The 19823-nt window shown below is 37.2% G+C and overlaps 1 protein-coding gene across 6 annotated transcripts in view; it reads right to left on the bottom strand.

Annotated features, from left to right (window-relative positions):
* Window positions 1–854: 854 nt before the first annotated feature.
* REST (RE1 silencing transcription factor) overlaps window positions 855–19823 on the bottom strand; it is an 88529-nt gene continuing 69560 nt past the window's right edge. For 3 of the 6 annotated variants that reach the window (XM_049630531.1, XM_049630532.1, XM_049630529.1), the window contains exons 3-4: window positions 19632–19715; window positions 6377–12201 (exon numbers count right to left, since the gene is read on the bottom strand). In XM_049630531.1, the coding sequence (XP_049486488.1) occupies window positions 10103–12201; window positions 19632–19715 (2183 nt within the window). In that variant the 3' untranslated portion in view covers window positions 6377–10102. Of the gene's footprint in view, window positions 5836–6376; window positions 12202–19631; window positions 19716–19823 lie in introns of those variants that run through there. The other 3 variants (XR_007457764.1, XR_007457765.1, XR_007457763.1) reach the window with 3 other exon arrangements.

Here is a 19823-nt window from a genome sequence, read left to right as displayed (position 1 = left end):
CAACAAGAAATGAGACATGTGGGAGGACAGCAGAAAGAGAAGCTTTTTTTTTAAAAAAATTAAGTGAAAACATAGAAACCCATGTCAGGGACATCTGTCACTCTCCTTCCTCCCTGTTGTGGAGGGTGGATAGCCTATGACTGTCTCCACCACTCCCAATCAATTCTGGGAGACTAGGAGACATGCACCTCCTGCCAAGTCTTCAAATTGTGATTTTAATCAATGGATCAGATGGGACAAAGAATCCGGGCCTATAATACAGCAGGCTCGCAGAGCCCAAGAACCAAGGGCATTTTCAAATAAATCCAGCTCTTTCCACATTAAATTATGACATTCTTATACTTTCAAATAGCTATGCACATAATAATACAGTGGCTTATTTAATAATGCCAGCTTAAATATAAAAACATAGCTGGGGCACCTGGGTGGCTCAGTTGGTTAAGCGGCCGACTTCGGCTCAGGTCATGATCTCGCGGTCTGTGAGTTCGAGCCCCACGTCAGGCTCTGTGCTGACAGCTCAGAGCCTGGAGCCTGTTTCAGATTCTGTGTCTCCCTCTCTCTGACCCTCCCCCGTTCATGCTCTGTCTCTCTCTGTCTCAAAAATAAACATTAAAAAAAAAAAATTAAAAAAAAAAACATAGCAAAAATGCCAGCTTCTGCTCTCAGAACTAGGCTTAAGAAGGATCAGGGCAAAATGGTTTTATCCTGGTTTATTTCGAAAAGGTGAAATTAATCTGACTACTGCTGGTAAGCTTCTCATATGGTCTTTAGTGAATATAAACTGGTTAGAAGTTATGATAGAGGAAAGCCTATTTAAAGAGTGTCCTTTTGGGGCACCTGGGTGGCTCTGTCAGTTGAGCATCCAACTCTTGATCTCAGCTCTGGTCTTGATCTCAGGGCTCTGAGTCCAGGCCTCACACTGGGCTCCACACTGGGCATGAAGCATACTTCAAAATAAAGTGCCCTTATCATGTTAATAGAACATTATAATTGAGGACATTCAGACTGGATGGAAATCCTTTTGATCCCCATTCCTAATTTCTCCTTTTATAACATCCATTTTCCCCACATAATATTCTTCATTTAATAAAGGCAATGTGGCACAGACCTGCCACTTCCTACTGTGACATCTAGCAATTCACTTGTCTGTAGGATGCAATGTGGGAATTAGCCACCTACTTCTCAGTGATGAGGAGGGGATTCAGTTAATGTGATGTGCTTAGAATACTGCTTGGTACTTACAAGTACTTCTACTCCTAGATGCTAATGCAGGATCTCCAGCCTGCGCTGTTTCCCAACGACATGAGTGTCTCCAAGGTTGTCTCACATGGATCATGGGTCATATCTACTTTTACACAAAATCAGCCATTTTATTTCTAACAACAGCTTCCTTTAATGGAATTTCATACTTCCGTGCACAGGGCACAACAGCAACTCATCGGAAAGATCTTTGTTTCAAGCCAGTAAGATTCTCCCCACACTAGTATAGCAGACATGACCCAGCTAGTTAGATCTATGCTCAAATAGGGACCTCCTTAAATTATTGTAATACCTTACTATATCATCATGTGGATAATTCATTCATCCCAGTAATGTTAGCTGAGTGTGAGGTACTATTACCCACATCTATGCTGAACATTAAATATTGGACATGTTACTCATCATTCTGTTATTTTAAGCAACACGAAAATAAACATTCCAAATATATACATCCTCTGTGTAAAAAAAAAAAAAAAAAACAAAAAACCTTTAACATAAAAAGTGCAAGACTTGATTAGTATTAGAAAACCTGAAAGAAGTTCTATCTTACGAACACAAGCATAGGGGCACCTGGGTGGCTCAGTTGGTTAAGCATACCACCAGCTCAGGGCATGATCTAGCGGTCTGTGAGTTCAAGTCCCAAGTCAGGCTCTGTGCTGACAGCTCAGAGCCTGGAGCCTGCTTCAGATTGTGTCTCCCGCTCTCTCTGCCCCTCCCCCCAACTCACTGTCTCTCAAAAATGAATAAATGTTAAAGAAAATTTTTTTAAAGAACACAAGCATAAACCAATGTAATTTTTAAGACTGTAAGAAATTATGAGTTCTCTGAACCTCACTTTATATGGTTTCCACTCTCAGAATACCTCCAGATTGTCAACCAATTTTGGCAATAAGGAGGCCAGAGAATAGGCATTAAAGTGATAAAAACCTGACACATCCACCCTTTGGAACATTATGCAATAGTTACAAAGAATGAGGAAGATGCTTAACTACTGACAAAGATCTCCAAATTCTGCAAATTGCAAAATCAATAATTCAATTTATGTCAAAGCATAGAAACAAAACATTTTAATATGTATATAGAAAGAGGTAAAAAGTTAACAGTAAACCATTGACAGTAGTTAACTCTAGAAAGAGTAAGGTTTATAAGAGCTATTCAAGATGGATTTACTTATTTGAATTTTGAGAATTTACATACGTATTGTGATTTTTAAAGAAATTTTATCTTTCTGTGCTTCAGAATTTATTTCCAATGTTTGAGAGAGAGAGAGAGAGAGAGAGAGAGAGAGCGCGTGCGCGCACGCACAAGCAGGGGAGAGGAGAGGGAGAGAGAATCCCAAGCAGGCTGTGCTGTCAGCACAAAGCCCAACGTGGGGCTCGATCCCATGAACTTTGAGATCATGACCTGAGCTGAAATTAAGAGTCAGACATTTAACTGACTGAACCACCCAGGCGCCCCTGCGTTATGTGATTTTTTTTATGTTTCTTTTGAGAGAGCCATAGAGAGTGCAAGCAGGGAAGGGGCAGAAAAAGAAGGGGACAGAGGATCTCAAGTGGGCTTTGTGCTGACAGCAGAGAGCCCAATGCAGGGCTTGAACTCACAAACTGTGAGATCACGACATAAGCTATAGTTAGGTGCTTAACCAACTGAGCCACCCAGGGTCCCCTGCATTATGTGATTTTAAAAAAGCAATTAGGGCACACACATGAAGAAATAAAAGGTGTATGTAGCATTTCAAAAATCAGTGTAGAATTAGGACATGATTCTCTGAAATTGCCCCTTCTGGTGACAGAATCTTGACCACAGGTAAATTTCCACCTGCAGTTTATCCCTTAAGACATCCCAGCAAGCTTTCATAATTTTACAATACTGTTAGGACTTATGCAGAGAGAAATCTGGTATGTTTCAAAGTATTTGGTCATAAATAAGAATCCTCAATGTATTAACAGAATGTAACTTAGCCTTATTAAAGGAGTCAGAAAGAGCAACCCCCCACTGGCTGAATTGAGGTAAAATGCATGAAACAAGAACTGGAGTCTATGGGAAGAAAAAGCCCCTCTTGACAGACCCTGTACCAGCAAACAGGAGGGTATAACTGATTCAAGCAAAAATAATTATATGCTAGGGGCACCTGGGTGGTTCAGTTCTCAGCTGGTTAAGCGTTCCACTCTTGATATTGGCTCAGGTTATGATCTCATGGTTTGTGAGGTGGAGCCTGTTTGGGATTCTCTTTCCCTCCCTCTCTCTCTGCCCCTCCACCGCTCATGCTCTCTCTCAAAAATAAACTGTAAAGGGGCGCCTGGGTGGCTCAGTCGGTTAAGCATCCGACTTCGGCTCAGGTCACGATCTCGCGGTATGTGAGTTCGAGCCCCGAGTCGGGCTCTGTGCTGACAGCTCAGAGCCTGGAGCCTGTTTCAGATTCTGTGTCTCCCTCTCTCTCTGACCCTCCCCCATTCATGCTCTGTCTCTGTCTCAAAAATAAATAAACGTTAAAAAAAAATAATAATTAAAAAAATAATAAACTGTAAAAAAATATTAATTATATGCTAAAATCATTGGGTTTGTTGAAAGTTCAGATAGTTTCAATATATCCTCCCACAGAATATTATACAGGGAAAAAATAACTTTACAATGGAGAAATCTGGTGGACAACACCTTAACTAAGAGTGAACACCAATAATGGGTTAAACTGACATGATGTGTGCGTTCTGGTACAATGCACCAGTATTTAGTATTCCTTCCAAAATGCATAACCTGAATTGAGGCATGAGGAAACAACTAGAATAATCTACATTAACATTTTTTAAACAGCTGGCATGAACTTTTCAAACTCTTACTGTTGTGAAGAACAGGCTAGAGGACTGTTCCAAATTAAGAGGAAACTGAAGAAATGAGACAACAAATGCAATGGGTGATAGAACAGGGGGATTGTTAAAGGTTAGTAGTTAAGACATTTGGCACAATTTGAATATAGATTGTAATATAAATACTATACCAATCTTAAAAGTTTTGAATTTGATAACTATATAATGTGGTTGTGCAAGAGAATGCCCTATCCCTAGGAGACACAAACTGAATTTTCAGAGATAAAGGGGGTATGCCACTTAATTTCTGGTGGTTCAGCAAATCATACATACATAATATACAGAAAGCAAATGTGAGTGAATCTACATGAAAGGTACACAAAATTTCAAGGTAACATTTTTTGCAACTTCTCTGTAAGTTTGAACCTTTCTTAAAATCAAGTTTCTTAATAAAAACTCTTTCTCAAGATTTGCTATTTCCTGCTACTTGGATTGACTCTCTTTGCATCCAGAAAAACACCTTTGCCTATAAATGAAGAGATTTCTGCATTATCAGAATTTTAAAATTACAGTAAAACTACCATCGTATATCAATTAGCTGAAATCAAGGAAAAACACTCACCACACACAATTATCGGCCTGGGCAACCATTTACCCTACTAAGGACCAGGACCTATTTTAGCCGCTTAAATAAAGCAATGAATATAAAAGCATTTGGAAAAAAAATAAAAGCATTCTGACTCTTAAGATATTACAATATAGTTTAATACAAAAGCCCACGTACTACTTTAACATTAAAAGCTCAGTTTTGCAAGATAAGCAGGTGAACTGTACAACTTAATCATGCCCAAATAGAGGAAGGACTTTATATATTTAAGGATACTTACTTGGCTTTTCATGTAGCTAAAAGAGGCCCTAATAAAAGCACCAGCGTAAACGCTTCATAAGCATTTAACACTCAAAGCCACTCTTTGGATAGTAATTCCATATATCCCCTTTTATAGATGAAGAAATTAGGTCAGTAAAGTTAAAATGGTTTGCCCATTTATAGTGCTTAGGAAGAGAGGCCCATTGTGAACCCAGCTCTATCTCAAAGGCTGACAGAGTACTTGATACAGTGAGCATCAAAATCCTTTGAAAAGGCAATTTCTTAACACTGAAACTTTCCCTTATTACCAAACACTAGCACATTGTTCTTAGCACCTTCACCAATCTGCCTTTATGGAGCTGAGGAGAGTGCTGTGAAGTACCCTGGCTGGAAGCTCATACTTCTACACTGTAACTACCTACAAATGAGTCAAGCCCTGAGAACTTGGGGAGAAAAAAAGATGGCCAACTGGTTAAGTGTAAATGTAGCACATATGTAGACATCCTAACAAGTGTAAGCCTCTGGAAAAGAGGTAGAAAGGGACTGGAGAAAGACACTTGTAACCACTCTTTCACTCATTAAAGATAACAAACCAAGTCAGACATCAATAGCATTTATATTCAAGATAAATTCCCCACATATCCTTGGTCGGGCAAACTTTCAGGCTCCTTGTTCTTGATTCTACCATGCCAATAAAATATATCTTGCAAATTCATTTTGCTTTTTTGCTGATAGGAGTCTTGCAAAAGAAGTCAGAAGGTGAATCTCTCATCAGTATGAAACATCCCATTCTTTAGGACTCAATACACTCCGGGTCACTTGCTGTATCAGGACAGAATGCAATCCAGTTGTTTTGATGTTCTGCACAGTTTTCTCCATCACCCTCTCCCCCTTTTTTTCCACCTCAACAAAAACACATTAAAAACACATGTTTTTCCATTAACAAAAAAAGCAGACTCTTATTAAGAACATGGCTTATCACTTTCCCTTGAGTTTCATTTTCTTCTCAGAACTCTGCTAAACACAGTAAAATTCTTAAAATGGTACCCTGGCTGTCAACACTCAGTGTAATTCAACTTATTTTCCCTTCAATGCATCTTTTTAATTATGAGTCAAAACGTACTAACACCAGGCCTGCTACTACTGAGAAAGGATATTTATGTTAAAACTGTTAAGGGTTGGTAAGTAATTATTATGTAAAACCTACTATGAATTGTCTTTAGGTTGTTTCTTCCTGATGACCATCTCTGAGAAAGCACCATTTAGAAAAGATATGCTTTGGACTACTACCCACTGGATTGTTACCCCAAACAGACTGCCATGACCTTTCTACCTACCACGGGCTATCAGACCTATAGTTTTGGAATTAATATACTTGCAATTACAGCAAAACAAATTTGGTTCTTCAATACTTGATGTACCAATAATGAACAAAGGCATAAAATGCTTTTTAAAACTTTATTTCAACATAACTATGCTTACAGAAATACACTCATATTGGTTAATAGAATGCAATTTAAGTTTAACTTATCCTACACAATTTGGACCAAAAACTTGGTACATGGTTTAAGCATTAAAAAAAAAAAAAAAGATTTGCAATCTGGTTTATTTTTCATCTATCATAAATGTATATAAAAGATCCTCCCATCAAATGCTGCTAAAGCAGGCAGCAAGAACCTTGAGAAATTAACCTTTGGTTTGTCTCGGAAAAATAACACGTATTGCACTGTAAAAGTTTATAAAATTGGTGCAACAAAACATTGTTGTAATGTTTCAATGCCAGTTTAAAACGATCAATTAACTAGTGGATGTTGAAAAGGGTGGGGAGAGCCTATGCACACACGTGAAAATGTAAAAGCTATCTGATTTAGTTAATATTGCATGTAGATTGTAAGTCTACACAAACCAAGATTCAGATAATTTCTTCAATCTGAATTAACACTATCAGCTCAGTTCATCTGCTGAGGTCAACAAGGAAACTGCACACTAGCTGTTTTTCTGATTTATGCAAAAAAGAAAATTAAGTTTCTTCCCCAGCTTTTCAGTCCAGAACTGATATTATACTACAGGCAAGGTATTCCTTCCATTGTCAACATTCATGGGGTGACATGTGATGAGGTCTACTTAGGTTTAAATTTACCTGCATTAGCACTTATATGCAAAATAGTCCCCAAAGTTAAAGACCACATGACCTTAGAAGTGACTCTAAAAAATAAAATGGCCCTTCTTGGAAGACTAGAGCAAAACATCCAACCATAGTTATAAGAAACCTTATCAGAAATGTAGCCCCTTATGAATTACACCTCAATTTAAAAAAGTAGCCCCAAAGAAGCAGCTCTGAAAAGAGGAAAAAATATAACTTAAGATATCTTGAAGACCAATGTGAATATAGGTTCAAAAGATAGATAAAAGAGATACATTTTCATAAGACTACCTAGGATTAGGCTTATAATGTATTCTAGCATTTCAAGTTTATCTCTAGTTACTAAACATCAATTTACAAATAACATGTTCACTTTTTATTCCTTTAACAAAAGGGAAAATTCTAGTTTCAATTCTATCCAGTGGAGGGGAAACTGAGAAAACAAAGATTCAAACAGTTCCATGCAAATATCACATTTTTCAAATGGAAGAACTCCCAACTAGACCAGAAGTTCATATTACTAATATATTTTTCATTGAAACAATTTTTAACAAGTACAAATACATGGCATTAAAGTTCAGAACCTAATATAGGCCTGACAATCAAGTCCTTGTTTTCTGGAAGAAAGGCCTCAAGTCCCACTCAATTTCCAGTAACAATGTTTTCACAGATCAATTTAATAATAAGGGGTTTTAATTTCCTTCATATTTTTGTTTTTACCATTCTAGTCTTAAAACTAGGTAAGAAAATTAGTCCAATTCCCTAGAAGTCTAATTGTTTTCTTTTGTAGCATGAAAGAATCCACAAAACTTTCCCCAAACTGATTCCCAATCTCCAATCTGTACTTAACATGAGTCTTTTCATATATAATGTAAAAGGTAACTTACATAAAATGTACCCATGAACATTAAAACTAGTTGTTAGAAAGATTTAACTAGCTTTATAATTTAAGTTTTAAAACATAAATATTTGCAGCTTGATCTTCTGTTGACAATGATTGTCGGAGCCATGAATTCACCTAGAATTCAACATCATTTACAAATTCCCATTCATGCACACAAAACACACACCATTAACACACAACTTACTCCTCATGTCTTGAGAGAATCTTCTCTTCTTTAAATCTTTGGCCTCCCAGTCAATTCCGAGTTCAAATGTCTTTTAACTCAAACTTCACTCTCAGATTTTTAACAAGTTTTCCACCCACACTTCATCAATGCTTTTCCTAATCTTTCATGTTGCATTGCCAAACTCTGAAACCTGCCTCAAAGAGATCATCAGATAAAAGAAAATAAATGACATAGAAAGTGGTTATTTCAGAACAGAACATGGGAGGATCAGCACTGTTCAAGATTCCCTATTGGGATCACACTTTTACTGTAATGAATAATTGCTATCAGCAAGAAAAATCCAATGTTGGATTCTTTCATATTCTTTGGCAACTGGCCAAAGAACCTACCAAAAAAGTTTGGGAGTACACTCTTTCTTCATACAAAGTGCCCCCATGGGAACACCAGGATAGCTGCAATTCATCTGAGGCCTCACCTGTAGAAAGAGGCTGTCAGAGACAGCCAGGACACCCACTAGTTTGTGGAGATCCCTGAGAAAGTGTGATTTTTAAAATCTGGACTGTACTTAAGTTTCACCTGCCTTTTGCACTGTATTCATAGGAAGTAAGTAGCAGCTGGTCTCCCAGCACTCATACTACTTCTCTCCACCTAGGTTTCCTGTGTAATTGCTATGGCTTTGGACTCTCACAACTGATATTCTATATAACTTGAAAGAGTAATTATGTCTCCTAATTCCAGGTTTGCAGTTTCCAAATATCACTTTCAGTTCTTTATTCAGCCAAGTAGCCATATGGACACCAACCATCTATGTAAAAAGGCTTTCCTCAAAGATATGACTTAACACTGAACATTTAGGAAGTAGCTATACTAAAACAAGCCAAAAATTTTCACTTATGGTTGGTTTCTGAGATAAAAATCTGTTCAATATAGAGCCTAGTGGTTTGTTTCTTGTACAGGTCAAAATGAGAGCTGTGAATTCACTACATCCATTTAAAATAAATAACTTATGTGAAATACAGATTCTGGCATAGATATAAGATGTGAAATTCAAAATCAATGGATTGAACCTGCATGTTTCATTTGCTCACAAATTTGCACACATATTCTGCAAAAAAGACAATTGCAGCAAAGGAAAAGGAAAACTGCCCTTTTGCAAACAAGACTAAAAGCATCCCTCCAAAGAGGACAAAATAAACATGCATATATATGTATAAAGTGTTACTGTTCAACACAAATGCTATTTCTAGAAAAAAATTGAACTGCATAGGTTAAAAAAAAACAACAATGTGCAACATCTTAAGCCATTAAAGCACCAAAAAAAAAACCAAAAACAAAAAAAACAAAAAAAACCCCAAAAAACCACACACACCAAAATCATTGTTTTTATGACAATTAACACACACAAATAAGAAATATTGATCAAAATTCAGGAAGTAAATACCTGGACTGATACAATGTCCACTGTTGGGAGAATTTTTCTTCAATTTAAATGTCTCTTCTCATCTCTAAAAAAATTTTAAAGTGCTAACTTTATATAAAGCAGGCAAATTTTTCAAGTAATTTGCTATTTACGTATGCCAATTTTTATAGCGCTAAACCAGGAACTAAGAAAACACTAAAGTGAAACAAGACGACAGACATGGCGAGAAAAGTGACAAATTACAGCCAGACAAAGCAACGGAATGCTACAATACCACCTTGGCCTTCTCATTTCAATTAAATGTATAAACTAACAGATTTAGGAGTCTGCTGGTTTAGTACACTAACTTCCTTGGATATGCTAAAATTTACCCATCAATAGGTGTACAGAATCCTAAGAAAAAGAGTGCCACTTAAAAATCAACATTGGACACTAATTAAAGCAATTTAAAAAATAAAACGTTGTCTATAACTATAAATGAATATTAAATGTAATAGATCTTATAAACTAAGAACTGAAGCCTTATCCTACGTTTAATTATTCCTGCCCTTTAGCTGCTTTTTCAAGGAAGTATACATTAACCAAATGGCGATTGAGGTGCTTGCTATAATCTTTTTCCTTTCGAAAAGAACGATCACAGAAGATACAAACAAAATCTCCCTCAGCCACTTTGCCTGCCAAGGCCTCCTTAGCATTTTTCCTGCTGGTTTCTTGTGGAACTGGCCGGGCCCCATTCAATCCAGAATCATCACTACCCTCTGACATGTTGTCACTTAGATCACTTCCATCATGACTATGGATGCCTTCGTCTTCATCCATTTCCTGAGACTCATTTACTGCCGTGGTGACAGGAGGTGATGTCGCAGTAGTTTTGGACACTGCTTCATGGTTTTCTATTGCTAGGGGAAGCAGCAGTGGTGACATTTGTTCTTCAACTGCTGAGTCTTTGCCAGGGGGATTCTCTGTTTTGTTCTCATCAGTGTCCATTTCCATTTCACAAAGCACTGCGCCAGCCTGACACTCACCATCTGAAGTTTCACCCTCTGGCATATTCAAGTTTTGTTCAGAGGATGAAATATTAGCAGATTCATTGATAATAGCAGCAACACCAGCTAGACTTTTATCTGCCTCTTTTACTTCTTTTTGAAGAGGGGCTTCTTTATTTCCTTCGTCTTCGGTGAATAATTTTTGGTCTTTTGACTCCTCTTCTGTTAAGTTTTCCTTTGGCAGTGGTGTTGATGGTGGCAAGAGATCTCTCGCACCCACACTTTCCTTTAGAAGCTGGCTATCTGTAACAGGCACTAAGCCAACTTCAATAAGGACTTGCTCCTTCTGTGCCATTTCACTCTGCGTGTGGGACTTTTCCTTTTTATTATCTTTTCGAGGAGACTTTTTGGGAATTGGTTCCATGTGAAGAGGAGGCTCTGTGGGAGGAGGCTCCATCTGAACTACCTCCATCTGAGCAGGCCCCACAGAAGGAGGGGACTCTGTTGGAGCAGGCTCTGTGGCAGGAGGCGGCTCCCTCTGACCCATATCCGTCTGAGCAGGCTCTGGGACAGGAGGTGGCTCCGTCTGCCCAGGCCCCCTTGGAGAAGGCTCCGTCTGAGCAGGCCCCCTGGGAGAAGGCTCTGTCTGTGCAGGCCCCCTGGGAGAAGGCTCCATCTGAGCAGGCCCCCGGTGAGCAGGCCCCCTGGGAGAAGGCTCCATCTGCACAGGCCCCCTGGGAGAAGACTCCGTCTGAGCAGGCCCCCTGGGAGAAGGCTCTGTCTGTGCAGGCCCCCTGGGAGAGGGCTCCGTCTGAGCAGGCCCTTTCTGAGCAACCTCCTTCTGAGCAGGCTTGCTGCTTTTTTTACTTGACTTATTTTTCAGAGTTTTCTTCTTTGTACTTTTCTTCATGCAGGTATTTTGCTTTTTATTCTCCTCTACTTTGTTGTCACCTTTTGGCACTTCCTGATTATTTTTGGATTTGCTTTCTGCCTTCTTTTTCTTTTTTGTCACAGGTTCCTCCTCGTTAACAGGATCTTGTAAGGGATGGGCTTCAGCTTCCATCTTCCTTTTGCCTTTCTTGGTTTTACAGGTTGCTTCTGAATTATTTCCTGCGTGCACATCCATTTCTTTAGTTTCCATTGCTGATTTGCGAGTTCTGGTAGTCACTTGGATTGAAGCATTACTACAAGACTTTTTCTCTTTTGAAACATTATCTTTTTTCTCCACTTTTACAGACTTCTCATTCTTCTTTCCAGCCACATCCCCCTTTATTTTTGTCTGTTCTATTTCTGTTTTTTCATTGGTAATGTTGTTATCAGGCAAGTCAGCCTCTCGCTTTTTGGTTTTCTTTAGTTTCACTTTTGAGACATCCATTGTTTTATTAGGACAAGTAGGATGCTTAGATTTGAAATGATACTGCAGATTACACTTCTTAGAAGCTGCATAGTCGCATACAGGACAATTGAACTGCCGTGGATTCACATGTAGCTCTACATGTTTTTTGAAGTTACTTCTATCTGCTGTTTTGTAGTCACAATGTGGACAGTTAAGAGGTTTAGGCCCATTATGAACCTGTCTTGCATGGCGGGTTACTTCATGTTGATTAGAGGCCACATAACTGCACTGATCACATTTAAATGGCTTCTCACCTAAAGGTAAACAAGAGATGTTAGAGAGGACAGAGATTAAGAAATGAATTCAAGTTTTTATTAAAATATAGGGAATTGGATATATGTTTAAAAAACACACACAAAAACTATTCATTGAAAAGACTGTATCATGCACTTTACATTTACCATATTTATTTGTAGATCTTTTCTCTACCCCTTGACATTAATTCTCACACCAAATGCAGGAACAATGATCTCATTTAAGCATCATCTTCTAAAAAGTTCATGAAGCTAGAGCTCTCAAACACTATAGGAGAACAGCAATTCATCAAGAAGTACACAACAATTATTGGCAAAGTTAGTTGGGTTCTGGATGTGAATTTTGGGACAAGGGCACTCAAAGAGAAAAGATAATTTTAAATGTTTTATGTTCAGTTAAAACAAATGTATAATGGAGCAGAATGTAAAATTCCCATCCATTTTGAAGATAAATCTTGAGACTTCAAAAGAAAGATCTTACACTCCAGGCTATATTCCCAGATCTTCCATGTAGAAGTTGTAAAACAAAAGTTTTGGCCTCAGGGAGCAAAAGGCCTTTTCTTTAAATTTAACTCTTTTGTCCATCCCTGCAAAAGTAAAGTTTCACTCAGCAAGTTCTTCCAGCCAGAAGTGTTATTTTAAAGCAAAAATATAGTAAAGCCAGAAACCCTTTCTTAATTTTTCCCTACCTTCTTCTAACAAACGAACAAAGAAACTACATAAATGAGAAAGGGCATACAAATAGATATGGTATGTAAAATAATTGAAGAAAGTCATGATCACAGATCACAGGTACATACAAAACCAAAACCACCCCCACCCCCAAATTAAAGGTGTAAGATTAACACATTCTACCTGAATACATACCCATCTAGATCACACTCTAGTAAATATTACCAAATGGTATCCATACCCCACTGGTCCAATGGAATGCATAGTAGAAAAATGGAAATTGACATTTATGAAAATTCATCTCTCAAACATTATCAAATTCATAGCAAATCTAATTTTTTCATAAAGCAAATTTCTCAGACATTAAGTAAAACCATGGTAAGCTTTACATGATTAAAAAAATGTCTGATGATAAAAATAATCACAAAAACAAAAACTTATCCAGGTATATCAGATTGGCTATATAGCTAATTGGACAACTCATTTTCCACATTAGTCCACTAAGAGATTCATAAATAGAGGTTTCTACAACATGCTGCATTACTTGGCCCTTTCTTGTCCTCTCCATAAATGACCTCAGTGGAGATAAACATTTGCTTAACATATATAGACACAGAATGGGGAAAGATAGGTGACATAATGGTTAAGGATTTTTTCTAGAGGGGCACCTGGGTCATTCAGTTGGTTAAGAGTCCACTTTTGACTTCTCAGGTCATGATCTCACAGTTCATGGGATGATGCCCCACACTGGGCACCGCGTTGACAGTGTGGAGCCTGCTTGGGATTCTCTTTCTTCCTCTCTCTGCCCCTTCCCCATTCATACTCTCTCAAAATAAATATATAAACTATTAAAAAAAAAAGAACTTTTTCTAGAATGAGACTATCTGGGAGATCAAATAAATATGGGCTCTTTTCCAACTCACTGAGATATTAAGCAACGTACTGAAAACTGTAAGGTTCAATGTCCTTATCTGTAAAATACTTTAAGTGCTGTGAGCTATAAAATAATTTAATCTATATAAAGCACTTAGTCTGGAGCAAAGAGTCAAGCAGTCCAAATACATTACCTATAAATCATCACTTTCAGAACCGGTAATTTAGTATGGGTAAACAAAAGGCAAGATTCATGTGTTTATCCTGCCTTTCCATTTTTTTAAGTTTATTTATTTATTTTGAGAGAGAAAGAGAGGGAGAGAGAGTGAGAGAGTAAGAAAAAGAAAGAGAGACAGAGAGACAGAGAGACAGAGAGAGAGAGAGAGAGAGAGAGAGAGAGAGAATATCCCAAGCAGGCCCTGCGCTGAGTGCAGAGCCCAACTCGAGGTTCAATCTCACGACCAGGAGATTGACCTGAGCCAAAATCAACAGTCAGACGCTTAACTGAGTCACCCAGACACCTCTATCCTCTTTTCCATTTAAACCCTACCTCTAATAGCTGATGAATGAAGTTTATCTTTTTATGAAAACATTTGTGCTAATAGAAATATCACCATTGTATAACTCCTAACTAATAAGGGTATTTACATAGCAAGCATCAAAGTGCTAGCCTCTACATATGAAATGGTCAGAGAAAGGGAGTTCATAAAAATCTGTTTAAATTTTGATGGCAAAGTTTACTTGCTCCATTCCTTCCCCTCAGTTTTATTTTCTTGACATTAAATCTTGCTTGTATTAGAAGATTTAATCAAAACTTTATAGTTTATTAGTACCTAGGTAAATATAATTTTTTGCCTTGTATCAATGATTTTAACTTAATTCCTTTCCAATTCTAATAATATTTATCTGTTTTTCATCTTTATACATGTATCAGATGCCTATTTTATTCTTCCCAAATTAACTTAAAGGTATACAGCAAATTCAAAAGGAGAAAGTTTTTTTATATGCTTTACATGTTTTTATCAAGAATCTGGAAAGAATAGCAAGGGACCTTTATAACCTTTATTTATTTTTGACAGAGACAGAGTAAGAGCGGGGAAGGAACAGAGAAAGAGGGAGACACAGAATCTGAAGCAGGCTCCAGGCTCTGAGCTGTCAGCACAGAGCCCAATGTGGGGCTTGAACCCACAAACCACTAGTTCATGACCTGAGCCAAAGTCAGATGCTTAACCGACTGAGTCACCCAGGCGCCCCACAAGGGACCTTTTTTAGAGTAGTGAGGCACACAATTGATTACTACCCAGCAATAAAAACAAAGTTCTGATAAAGCAGCATGGGATGAATGTCAAAAACATTTTATAGAAAAATATTACAGTAATCTTTTTGATAGAAGTCAGAGTATCAGTTGGGGGTAGATAGACTATGAGGGAGTACTGACTGGAAAGGGTAAGGGGAAAACTTTTCTGAGGGTGTAGAAATGTTTCAGTTCTTCCTCCAGGTGGCAGTCAAACAGGAGAAACCATGTGAAGTCACTGACCTGTACACTTCAGATACATGTATGCATTTTCACATGTGTAAATTGAACCTCAATATAATACTGTTTAAAAATGTATTCTATACACCTGAAATTAACGTAACATTATATATCAACTATACTTCAATAAAAAATGTTTACTGACAACAAAACCCCAAACTGCATAGTAAGTTGAATTTGACATGACATGTTAAAATGAGAAAAAAAACAAATATCGTATGATTTCACTCATATGTGGAATTTAAGAAATACAACAGAAGAATACAGGGGAAGGGAAGGAAAAATAAGATAAAAAGCAGAGAGGGAGGCAAACCCTAAGACTCTTAAATACAGAGAACAAACTGAGGATTGCTGGTGGGGAGGTGGGTGGGGGATGGGCTAGATAGGTGATGGGCATCAAGGAGGGCACTTGGGATAAGCACTGGGTGTTGTATGTAAGTGATAAATCACTGAGTTCTACTTCTGAAACCAATACTACACTGTATGTTAACTAACTTGAATTTAAATAAATATTCTTTTTTTAATGAGGGGAAAAATAAAATAGCAAACAGGGAAAAAGCTTATTCTAGAATTCATGAAGACTGTCAAACCACAATACCTTTCAAATAAGTCCAGCTATTAAAATAGTGCCTCCATAATAATTATCAAATACTTGGTGAAAGGAAAATAAATTTATTGAATAAAATATTTTTCCACCTTAAAAAGAGTAATACGTGGAAGTGGAACTTGGTAAGTTGTTAATCTCCTTTAACAAACATCTATTACACTCATTATGGAAAAATATTCAAGATGAACTCCTATGCTAGCAAGACGGGGTACTAGCCAAATATTTAACAGCATATACAAAACTAGATGTATTTCATCCAGAATTAAGTATCTCATCCAGGATGAAATGGTACCATTTCTGAGAATAAGAAAGGGAGAACATATAATGTCAGTGTAATTAAGACTAGCCAAGTGAAGGATACTTTAATACCATTAGGGAGAAACACCAATAAAATGGAGAATAACACCAGATAAGGTTAGATTAATTTAGTATAACAATTTTTCACCTAATCAACATTTTGATCCTTTCTTACTTTGCCCTAAAAAGACAAACCCTATGGATGAAGCTAAAATGTACCAACTCCATAGAGTCTAATCTCTTCCAAAAATAAGAGACTGAGCACAGTTTTCTTCCCTAAAATACACTCACATGAACAAGGAACAAACATGCCCATGGGGACCTTAAAGTTCAGACTCCGGGCCACAGATGAGGCACCCAAGATATTCACTCCATGCAATCCATTAAAAAGAAAAAACTACCAACCCAATTTGATCTAACATTGCCATACTTTACTTACAAGCGCTACTGGCAACTTCTATTAAAAGCATTAAAATATAGGATCTGCTGGAAATAACTGCACACTCATACACAAAACAAACTATTTCCTATTTGAGTCTCAAACCATTGGCATCCAATAAAAGACAATATCTGCTCTCTCTATACACTGTGGTTTCAATTTCATTATGCTATAGCTTCTTGAGCCATTTTCTGAGCCATAATGTTCTAACACTGCTGATAACTGAAAACGGGAGGGTAGGCAGTTTAAGGCGAAATCTTAGCTCTTCTTCTGATTTAAAGGAATGACAACCTTAGATAAAGCATTTATCTTACACCTGTGTCCTAATCCATAAACTGGGATTAAGTATTTTAGAAGTACTAAGATTAATTTTTCAGTGCCTGGCATGCATATAATAAATAATAGCTACTACTGGGATGCCTGGCTACCTCAGCCAGCAGAGCATGCGGCTCTCGAACTCAGGGTTGTGAGTTTGAGCCCCACATTGGATGTAGAGATTACTTAGAAAAATAAAATCTTAAAAAATAATAATAATAGTAATGGGACACCTGGGTGGCTTTATCAGGTAAGCACATGACTTGATTTCAGCTCAGGTCGTGATCTCACAAGTTCATGGGATCTAGCCCTCATGGGGCTATGTGCCAACAACAAGGCATTCTCTCTCCCTCTCTCTCTTAAACATTAAAAAAAATAGTAGCTACGACTCATTAAGAGACTTTTAAAATACTTGCTGTACTATAACAGCGACTAAGGAGTATCATCTTTTTTAACATAGTGAAGAGATTCAAAAGACAACAGCTAGCAAACACAAAAATTATTCACACAAAAGTTACTGACTAGTGTAAAACACCAGACACTGAGACAGTGACACAAGTATTATTGACTCAATGAAAAAGATACAAGTTTGTCATCATTCTAATCCAGTGACCCAGCAACACTAATAATGGGTCAACCAGATAGGACTTCAAATGAGACACATTAAGTAGAATTCAAGCATTCAGATTTAATTTCCACTGTACAATTAATACAAGGCACAGGGTCAAAGGAAAAACTATATGACACCATGAGAAAGCAAATAAGACAAATCCAGAAAGGGGGACATTCTACAGGAAAAATGGCCATATTCCCTCAAAGCGTTAGTTTAGTTTCCCCAATGGTAAAACAGGGACAGTAACAGAACTTATACATGATAGTACAGTAATAAAGACTAAAATGAGGGGTGCTAGGTGGCTCAGTGTCTGACTCGATTTCTCTCTCACCATTTATGAGATCAAGCCTTGCATTGATCTTGGGATTCTCTCTCCCTCTCTCTGCCCCTCCCCTACTTGCTCTCTCTCTCAAAAGTTTTTTTAAAAAAGACTAAAATGAGTTAACTCATACAAAATTCTTAAATGTTTTAAAGGCTAGGTCACATCTATCAAAAGAACATGATGCCTACCCTCAACGAAGCCTGAGAGAGCATCCAAACTACCCTTAGAAAATGAAACCAGGGCGTACCCCAAAGCAATAAAATCAGGTTTCTGGTTAAGTGACTCAACTAATAGCTTAGGAGATTTAAAAGGAACATTCAAAGTATATTAACATGACAAACCTGTAGGATGAAGAAAAGCTAGCACACATATTATGTGACCCCTTCGCAGCTGCTCAAGACAGAATCTGTAATCAAGTGTTACTCACTGACTTAAAATAGTGATATCCAAGAGAAATAAAATACAAGCAATATATGTAATTTTAAATTTTATAGTAGTCACATTACAAAAGTAAAAAACGGATAAAATTAACCCAATATAACCAATGTCATGTCAACATGTAATCAGTATTTTAAATTTTTTTAAGTTTTATTTATTTAAGTATCTCTAAACCCAACATGGGGCTCAAACTCAAGACTCCAAGATCAAGAGTCACATGCTCTTCTAACTGAGCCAGCCAGGCACCCCAAAATAGATATTTTACATGCTTTTATTCAGTTTGAATTCATCTATGTATTGTATACATTTCAATTCAAACTAGCTACATTTCACAAGCTCAACAACCACATAAGGCTGGTGGCTATCCAGACAGCACAAATTTAAGGCAATTAATTATTAAAGGGAGATGGGCCTATGTATACTTTTGTTAACAGGAAGATTTTAGCATAGTTTCCCCACAGGGGTATATATTCTAAATTTGGAAGTAGGGTATTCTGATCAGATGTGGTAGTTCACCAAGGATCAACTGTAGCCAAAATGAATTAACCATTCAAGACCACCTAAGCTAACATTTACTTTTTAATTTTGCCATCTACCTATCTTGATAATGGAGACCAATTCTGGTTGGTGATCATGATTATTTCAGTCACCAGAGTGGACAAATCTACTGCATTTATAGTCCTGCATTTTATCTATTACAGATTAATAAACTGAGATCCTGGATTATCTATTTTAGTCCTGCATTTTATCTATTATAAATTAATTAATTGAGATCCTGGATTATCCATTATTCTTTAAAGTTTGGCATTTGTAAATCAGCCCACAGAAGTCCTATCAGCTCTCAAAAGAGGACAAACCCACAGTTCAGGGACTGAAGTTAAGAAGGAATCCTTGTAACCTGAAAACCACACACTATGAAATTTGGTGTTATATTGTGTTGGGGTGGGAGAGAGGGTTAGAAGGTAGGGGTTGTATAATAGCCTTAGTCTATGCTAGTAGTTCAAGTTTTATTAGTCATATTAAGTTGAAGATCTGGTGAATATTAAGAACCCTCTGCCCAGAAAAGGTGCATGCGTGCATTTACATTCAGTTTCAAGAGTTCCACCTATGGATTCCTTGTTAAGAATCTACATTTAAATACAGCTCCACATGAATACAACACCAATTTTTCACTCTAATTTCTAATTATTAAAAAGAAATCATAAACTGCTTTTAAAAATAAATCAATCATAAACAATGACCCAGTTCCAGGTCTAGAACTTCCTTATCATGACAAATTGTTTACTAAAAATCATAGAAGAGTTCCCATTTCTCACCAACCTGAATGAGTACGCATATGTCTAGTTAGATGAGTCTTCTGAGAACTTGAGTAAGGACAAAGTTCACATTTATATGGGCGTTCTCCTGCAAGAATATAATAATTAGGGTTAAATACGGTAAATAAGGCAAATACAATTCTAACAATATAGACAATATACATACAGTACTGAGCTTTTTTTTTTTTAAGTTTAT

This window comes from Panthera uncia, chromosome B1 (assembly GCF_023721935.1).
Source record: "Panthera uncia isolate 11264 chromosome B1, Puncia_PCG_1.0, whole genome shotgun sequence".
Taxonomy (NCBI): Eukaryota; Metazoa; Chordata; class Mammalia; order Carnivora; family Felidae; genus Panthera; species Panthera uncia.
The sequence above is the reverse complement of the archived record's forward strand: the minus strand, read 5'-3'. Positions and strand labels throughout refer to the sequence as shown.